Here is a 9,149-nt window from a genome sequence, read left to right as displayed (position 1 = left end):
TTTGGCCCAACTGGCCCACATTTGAATTGGATCAATTCTAACTCGATTATGTGCTAATTACGAATTTTAAAGTATATACTAAGCTAAATAAGTTCGGTAAGTCTATGTTTCTTCTGGCGATCTTCCGGTAAACTTCCGACAATCTCTCGGCAATGTTCCGACGGACTCCCGACAAGCTCATAGACTTTACGATGATCTTCTCGGCGAGTTCCAACGAGCTTCTTTGGCAAGCTCATTGACTTCTCGGTCAATTCCGGTAGAACCTTCGATGAACATCTAGACTTCCAACGAACTCTCGAATTCCCAAAATCTCGAACTTCTTGATCGCTATCATAGTTAATCCTACACACTTAAAACCTTCTTCGATATATACAATTATTATAAAGCTAATCAAATGTTGTTCGACATGTCATTTGTTTATCAATGCTTCGTTCGAATCTTCGGTGCATCGTCCTTTCTTGTGGCCTATTGTCCAAAAGGCCAGTTAACCTCTGCAACTACGATATCTTTGATGTAATTTCCGCTCTTCTTGGGTCGATGCCCAAACTCATGGCCTGAAGCCTTATGCCGATACATCGACCGATCCTTAAGTGTGACGTCTAATCTTCTATGTTTTCCTCTGGGTCAACATGATTATTCATACTTTAATTGTCCATCATTGATCAAAACTTCCTACGTCACTTAAAACGCAGGTCAAATCCTATACACTATAAATTGATTTCATCTTCAAAATACGAGATTCAACGATTATGAATAATAAAATATTATTTTATTAAAATTCTAAGAGATTATAAATATTAAGTGATCGTGAATAGTAAGGAAGGGCTTTAAATGATAAGTTCCTTTCATAAACAATATAAAATTTTATCAAAATTTTCCTTTTTTTAACCAATTTACAACCGTTACAATGTTTTCATTTGATTCATTTATGATTTTTAAAAATAATATTTATAAAATTTTATTGATATATTGAAAATACTAAAAATATTATGAAAAGACACTATAAGTGACATTACATCGTGTCTCTATCTCTTTGAATGTCATTGTCTATAAATCATTATAATATTATAAATTTAGGATTGTACTTAATTTGGTTGAGGTTAGAAGTTTATTTAGATAATTTATAATATTTACAAGTAGGCAATATTTTTATTATTGTGGCCAAAACGGTCGGAAAAAACTGTAAGAGACAAAAAATAAATAAATAATTTAAATATTTAAAAAATTAGAGATACTATTTCAAAAAAATAAAATAAGATATATCGATTGAAAAATAATTAAAATATAAATATTTTCTAGAGCAATCACCCTTATTTGTATGATACCAAGAAAGAAGTGAAAACAAAGAAAACGTCACGTTATATATCGTGTTGACATCAAAGACCTAATTGACATGTCGTTACGATCAAACCTAATAATTTTAATTTATCAAGATAATAATTATAATTAAAGAATAGTGCATCCATCGGAAGGATTTTGTGCAATGTATTAAATATTTAGTCTTTTATTTACCTTATAAGACGCTACACGTGGAATTCCAAATTAGATCTTAACCAGCACAACAATCATCGCATAGCGACGTAAAGACTTTCTTTCGACCCATCAATCCTGACCTTCCGTCCGATATCGGACGGATAAGCTCCAAGGGCGATCCTCGACCGTCCGTCGTCGAACCCGTGGGTCCGCGAAACGTACACGTAGAGAGATGCGCGACACACCACGTGCGTAAACGTCAGCGCCCACGTGTACGGCGCGGGTATATACCATGTCAGCTATAGCAGCTACGCAACAGCTTATGTACGTACCAGCAGCTCATCGTCTTTCTGGAAGCTTCGCATCGACACGCGCCGAGTTCGCGTCGCAGTCGGCGACACGGCGCCTCCCACGTGACAACTAGGATTTCGCGACCCCTATATAAGAAGCAGGGGGTGAACCCTTCGTCTTTCATCGTATCAGAAAATTAGTTGAGCCCCTCAATGTGGAGGGACAGTAGCCCTAATCCGAGGAGGAGGAAGGAACAGCATGGTCATGATGATGATGGAGCCTAATAGGTAAAGAAGAGGTTTATTTCACGCTCTCTGTTTTCTACGATTTGTTGGTTAAAGGCTTCTTCTCTCGATCATGTTCTCCATCGGAATCAGATGTGGCTTGTTGGTCGTGTTAATTGTCTGCTTTCTCTTTGTCGTTGGAACTTGCTTTTCGCGAAGCAACTTGGTCGAGACAAGTCTAGGTTTATTTTTTTCCTTTCGTTTTATTGTCGCAGACGACAGAGGGCGATTGAGCCGTGGGATCTTGTGAGGCTATGCGAGCGCAACGATTTGGCTCTCTGATTCGCTTTGGGAACATAGATCAAGGTTTTGTTCTCCTCTAGAATAGTTAGAGACTTTTAGGTAAAAAATAGATCGCTGGTGATGCGACTTCATCATCCTACAATTTGTGATGCAGCTGATTGTTTCTTTTAAATTTATATATGTCAATTTTTTGACTGATTGTTGTGAGCGAGTTTTCCACCAAGAGAATAGCTAGCTTAGGATTGAGATTGACCTGAGTCTTTTGTCTTTTTGTTTCACCTTGTCCGGGAAGTAAGGTCTTGCTTCTTTTTGAGGGTCTCCTGCCTTGTAATAATTAGAAAGCTGAAGGATTCAGCTAAGTAAATGCTTTTTATGCTTTGTGTCTCTTTGGATGCCAATGTTGCCATGTTTGAGGCAAGCCAATAGTATTTTGGTTGCTTTAGATTTTTCATCAGTCATCATCTCTGTATTTTTGTTAAAGCATTATGGACTCACCATGTCATGGATGCTTGATACTCTAGTCTCAGTTTCGTTATGATGTCAAATTATGGAAGTGATAATTGGAAGTTGATATCATTATGTTACTATTTGATATCTGCCGGTGTAATTTTTTTAAACATGCCATTGAAGATAAGTTGAAGGTTAGATTAGGAGGTTGCTTCTTCTTTAGGAAGAAGGTCATTTAAATCAAGGGAAAGGTTGTTGTTGTTTAACCCATATAATTGTGCCTTCGTTTCTTCCTGAACTTTGCTATGCTAGTAAACCGAGGAGTGCATGAGGTTTTTTTGTTTTTTGTTTCCTCTCTCTCTCTCTGTTGCACGTGTATTGTCCGAACAATGTGGGTTTTTGCATCGAGAAAGAACCTGACATTCATCCCATTGGTGAATATGGGCTTAGAATCTAATGGTTTCTATTTGGACACAGAGAGAGGTTCTTTGTGAAACAAGCGTTCCAGAGACTTTAATTGAAGAATCTGCGGTGGTACGATCAACTGTTTTTGGACCAATTTATTGGTCTTTTCCCTGGCTGTGGCTTTATCAGTTGTCATGCACAACTCAAGCGTGACTCAAACTACATTATCTATAGATGTCAAGAACACCGATAAATTGGGACGTAGTCGTGCCACAAAGGATTCTTTAGTAGTTATATGGATGGTAATTTTTGTCGCATGACAAATTTATTGGCTCCTTCAGAGGAACTACATAAGTTATAGATGTTTGTGGTTTGATCTTGAGTTGTTGTGTTAAGAGTCAATAGGTGTTACATGATGACTTAAGTTTGCTAGAACGTCATGCGTAGCTTGATTACAGAGTTGGAAGAGCATCGATCTTGAGAGTAGCTCCCTGACCTGAGTTCTCTCTGTGTTCATCTATTCTGTTATTGAAATGTGAATACTTACTCTTTTCGTTGTTGTTAATGTTTATTTATGTTTTCTGCTGTTTTACCTGAGTGCTAAATCTGTTTGCCCTTTTTTTCAGGACAAGGAAAGTACGCAGGGGGAGGAATGGCTCTCATTCTGTGGCAGAGACTATTGCTCGGTGGAGAGAGCATAATCGCCAGCTTCAGTGTTCCATTGATGGTGAAAAGCGAATTCGAAAACCTCCGGCAAAGGGATCAAAGAAAGGTTGCATGCGAGGCAAAGGAGGACCGGAAAACCGCAGTTGTAGATACCGCGGTGTAAGACAGCGCACCTGGGGCAAGTGGGTTGCTGAGATTCGAGAACCAAATCGCGGTAATCGCCTTTGGTTGGGAACCTTCCCAACTGCAGTCCAAGCTGCTCTAGCTTACGATGATGCTGCAAGAGCCATGTATGGAACTTCAGCCCGCATCAATCTGCCTGGAGTTGTGAGGAGGGATTCGAGCGAGTCTACCACAACCTTGCATCATTCCGATGCGATTGGTGCCTCCGTGTCCAGTGCAGACCAAATCAAATTTCTTATTACCAAGCTGAAAGATGAGGCTCATTCCGATCGTATGAATGTCTCTGGCTCCCGGGAGAGCATTATCGAGTTTCCAACAGTGGAATTAGAAGATGAGGGTGGACGTAATGAGGAACCATCATTCGTAGCCGATGCTTGCAATGTGGAGCTTTATCAGTCTGATGCACCTGAAGGTGAATTCTCCATAGAAGATATGCTGAGAATTATGGGCGCCGATACTGACAACAGTGACGCTGACCATTTTGGTGCTGTTGGTAGAGAAACAAACTGGCAGTGCACTGATCCTGTGGACATGTCGTTGGACGTTAGGCATACAGATGCCCCAACAGTATGGGACATTGAGCAAAATCCTTTTGACTATAGCGATACTCTTTTAAGGTCCCTGGGTGAAGACTGGGAATACGGCCCGGGGGAAACGCCCAATACTGTGGACTTTGGAATTTCTTGTGCAGACTTGCTTTCAAGCCCCGAGAGATGGTACAAATCTTAGAAGATCCGTCGTTCTCCTATTCAGCATAGTTTCTCGTTCTCTGTGTATTTTTTCTAGGAGGCGAGAATTGTTCTGTCTTCCTTCCCTTTCTGTCGTCCTTTTGGCGAGTGCGAGGTCTTAGGCATTTTGTTTTATATAAGCTTTGTATAGCTTTCCGCTATAATGAGTTGCTGTAGATTATGTCGGTCTTATGCTTAAACTTGTGTCTTCACTGTGGAATTTTGGATTTTAGGGATCTCCTTGGAGGATTTGCTGCAAGGCTCGTTATCGTCACGTAAGTGACATGCTATTTCCATTCCTTCAGATATATCAATATATAATAACAAAAAAATAAATATTGTCAACCAAGAGTCGACGATCCAAAATGCAACATTTCTCACATAATAATCCAAGTTGACGTGGCCACCCATGTCACCCCGTGGGTGCCACATTCTCATGTAGATATGGGCACCCATGGCTCGCGGAACCTCCACAACATCAAGATCAAGATCAGAGAACAGAAGGCTACGGTAGAAGGCTACGGTGCGCGTGGGCCCGCGCGACGTATTTTAACTGTGCTAAGTAGACCCTCTTCCGCCTTCCCGTGGACACGCTCTCTCTCTCTCTCTCTCTCTCCCTCCCTGAACCCTACGTATCTTCCCCCTTTCGCCAGTCGCCAAACACGAAAACCCTAATCAAAGGGTTCGATGGCCGCCAGATTTGGCCTGGCTGGAGGCATTCCAGAGAGTTGGGTCCGGCCGATACGGGACGCCGACGACTCCCGCGAGTCCAAGGCCGCGTTCAAGCTCGCTACCGGACTTTGTTGCCAAGTACCCCGCCTCGCCTTACGCCCTCGTGAGTATCTCTCCCCGTCATTCGTCGGTCGTTCCTGCTTTTTCTTAGGCTCTGCCGTAACTTGTTGCCGTGTATGCCACGGCCTATTGATCTCTCGGTGTTCTTGAAACGTAGGATGTAATCCGAATCAAAGGGTTGAGTTCGTGGGGTTTCTTGAGTCTTTATCTCTCTCTCCCCTCTCTCTCTTCGTTCGTTCCACGTGATCTTGGGCCCTGCTGCAGTCTACGGTCGCGTTTGCCCTTGGAGCCTTGGTTAGTCGGGTGTTCTTGGAATGACTTCGTGGTGTCTCTCTCTCCCTCTCTCTCTCTCTTTCTCTTTCTGTCTGTGTCTCTCTCTCTCTCTCTTCCTCTTTCTCTTTCTGTCTCTCTCTCTCTCTCTCTTCCTCTTTCTCTTTCTGTCTCTCTCTCTCTGTCTCTCCACTGGTGCCACGTGTTCGGACCCTGCCGCAGTCCGCCGTCGCGTTTGGCCCTGGAGTCTTGATCATTCCTCGTTCTCGAAACATGGAATCTGATCCGGACCAAGGAAATGAGTTCCTGGCGTTTCAGTCCTCGTCTGTTTTACCCTTTCTTGACTCGTTCCCCGTGTTCTTCGACCCTGCTGCTGTCCATCGTCGCGTTTGTCCCTTGCGCCTTGATCAGTCAGTTGGCGTTCTCGAAACCTGGAGCCTAATCCCTATTCGGGACATAAGCCCGTTGGCGTTTCTTGATTTTCTTGCCTGTATTTGTTGGTCTTTTCGCGTGTTTAAGGAAAAGAAAGGGTCTCTTTATTTACATGCAACGGAGTATTTAGGGTAGTGATATAATGTTACGGTACATATAATCATCAAAGATGAGCAATAAACATAATGTATATTGGGTAGTGATTACATTAAATCATGTTTCTTAAGATAGGAAAGAACATATGTTTTGAAATTTTCAATGCACTATATTAATTGGGTTTTCAAGCTTGTTAGGCATGCCTAAGTTCTATGTTATGAATGCTACATCTTTCTCATGTGTACTATTTTTTTTCTCTCAGGAACCTACAATTTCAGTTGTATTATAATATTCTAACTCTACTACTAGGTTATTTTTATGATTTTTATTAAATAATTCTCTTCATCGGTCTGTATCTTTTTTGAACCATTTCGATTTTAATCTGTTTGCATCTTTCTTTATTCTAGTAGAACGATAATGCCTTTCTCATTTTTTTCACCACCATCAGCCTCTGCCTTGCTAATAAATCTCATATGTTTGTTTTTATTTGATTTTGTATTCTTTTACATTTGAGCCAAGCTCTAAACTACATTGCTCAATAACCAAATCTCCCTCGAAGTTAGGCTACTGCCTTATTAGCTCTCCCATCTCTTTTTTGGGCAACTCCTTGATGTGGGTGTATCAAGACGGTCTAGTAATCAAATTAAAACAATATTGCTATGAGGGACTGGCTGCGTAGAAGGAGTTATAGTTTTTGAGATATTGGAAAATTTAAATAACTCATGGAGCACACACAAAGAAATACATTATAAGTAAAGTTCTGAAGGCAAATGTGACAATTTTTGAAATATTTATCATATATGGAGAATTATTATGTGGTCTTTGTTTATATTTTAAAAAACATAAGGTGCATAAAGTTTTAGAATTGTCTAGATGTATATAAAACATAAGGTTCTGCATAGTGTTTTTTCGAGCAATACGGGTTAATGATTTCAGGTCCTTGTCTTTCAGTTTTAATGTGTAAAAAGAAAGAAAGAAAGGCATGACTGGCTGAGTTTGGGTCAGGCCAACGTTTGAGCAAGGGCTGCAAAATCAGTAAATGGTCCTGTAGGACGGGTGTATGAGTGCGTGGCTGGCGTATCAGGTCCTTTTTAATGGCAATGGTTGCCTTTGTGATGTCCTGCAACTGATTGTGAGTCAATAGCCACAGAGAAAATGCAATGGTCCATACATGCCTTGTTATTGGTGGCATGGTGGCTGGCCAGACCTGAGGGGTCCTGGACTATCCAAAACTATGTTTAAAAAAGGTCCAGCCTCTTTTATGTGATTGGAGACAGCAGAACAACATGGGCGGATTTAGTCTAAAATTTGTTGCCGTAGGTTTTAACTCTAAAAATTTCTTATTAATCTTTTGCTGATGATCCATGCCAATTACAATTTCCAGCGTGGTTATGATTTTCTTCTCTAGTTAGTCACTGGTGGCTGTACTTTTCCACAACTTCACCTGTTAGATTGGTGTTAAAGCCTTCTTTTCTGGTATTTGCTCTATATGATTTCATGAAGGTAGTTATCTGTGCTTTTTCAATTTATTATTTTGTTTATGATGTATCTGTCATCCTATAAATCTGTCAAAAATCAGCATATTTTTTAATTTGTGCTCATGTGCATTAGAGGTTAGATATATTACATAAGTTTCCCTTTTTAATGCATCTTCTGTTTGCTTATATTGATATCTCGGTCATTTTATCAATTGGTGTCCAATGTCCATGCTTTCTGTAGCATTCCAATGGGACTCTTTTATTATTTTGTGCTCATGTGCATTAGAGGTTGAGGTTAGAACTCTTTTATTATTGATATCTCGGTCATTTTATCAATTGGTGCCCAATGTCCATGCTTTCTGTAGCATTCCAATAGAACTCTTTTTTTATTTTGTGCTCGTGTGCATTAGAGGTTAGAAGTTAGAACTCTTTTATTATTGATATCTCGGTCATTTTATCAATTGGTGTCCAATGTCCATGCTTTCTGTACCAATAGAACTCTTTTATTATTGATATCTCGGTCATTTTATCAATTAGTGTCCAATGTCCATGCTTTCTGTAGCATTCCAATAGAACTTTTTTTGCTCTTTCATTTATTTTGAATAGAACCGCTTATATCTGCAGAGAAATGTTTTTCCTTTCCACATTAAATTTAAAGATGTTGGATGTACAATTTTATTAGTCAGTTTGTTCAACTTGCTTTTAGTACATGACTGTTATTTTCATTACTTTCTTAAATTAAAGACAGCGTTAAAGAAAGACATGCATGGATAAGAGTTTGTGTCAAGCAGGTTTTTTTTAATTCTATACTGATCGCCAGATATCTATCGATCCGTCAATCGATCGATCGTCAACATATGATCGCTCGCTACTGGATGGACGGTATCAGATTTTTTTTTGTTCCGTATCAAAATGGGGCATACCAAGTGATATCATAGATTTTTGCTTTTAATGCTGATTGTTAGAATTTCTTGTTAAACCAAAAAATTTTGGTAGTGTTGATGGAGTCTCAAAGAGGATTACTTGAACTCATTGGATTGAAATAAAAGCATAAAACTGCTGAAATTTTAGAAACAATACATAAAATTTAAATATGTACATAAAACTTTTGTATGTACATAATATGTACATATTATCCTCCTTTATGTACATAATATGTACATACAGGAGGATAGTATGTACATAAAACAGTACAGTCATTGTCCAATACTTCAGATTTATAAATTTAAACATCATTTTTAGCTAAAACTTATAGGAATTATTATGAGATACTTTTAAAGAAAAATCAGTTTATGATAAGATGAACCATATATTTCAGCTTTTGATGTTAAGTCATGTAATTTTTTTAAAAAGTATTTTTA

The 9,149-nt window shown here is 39.3% G+C and overlaps 1 protein-coding gene across 1 annotated transcript; it reads left to right on the top strand.

Moving 5' to 3' along the window:
- Positions 1-1,902: 1,902 nt before the first annotated feature.
- Positions 1,903-4,940, top strand: LOC135674786 (dehydration-responsive element-binding protein 2B-like). Its single transcript, XM_065184952.1, has 2 exons — positions 1,903-2,051; positions 3,770-4,940. Exons 1-2 carry the CDS (start codon positions 2,023-2,025, stop codon positions 4,719-4,721), a joined length of 981 nt encoding a protein of 326 aa, XP_065041024.1. The 5' UTR covers positions 1,903-2,022; the 3' UTR covers positions 4,722-4,940.
- Positions 4,941-9,149: the final 4,209 nt, after the last annotated feature.

The sequence above is a fragment of the Musa acuminata genome, chromosome BXJ1-5, assembly GCF_036884655.1.
Source record: "Musa acuminata AAA Group cultivar baxijiao chromosome BXJ1-5, Cavendish_Baxijiao_AAA, whole genome shotgun sequence".
NCBI lineage: Eukaryota > Viridiplantae > Streptophyta > Magnoliopsida > Zingiberales > Musaceae > Musa > Musa acuminata.
The sequence above is the reverse complement of the archived record's forward strand: the minus strand, read 5'-3'. Positions and strand labels throughout refer to the sequence as shown.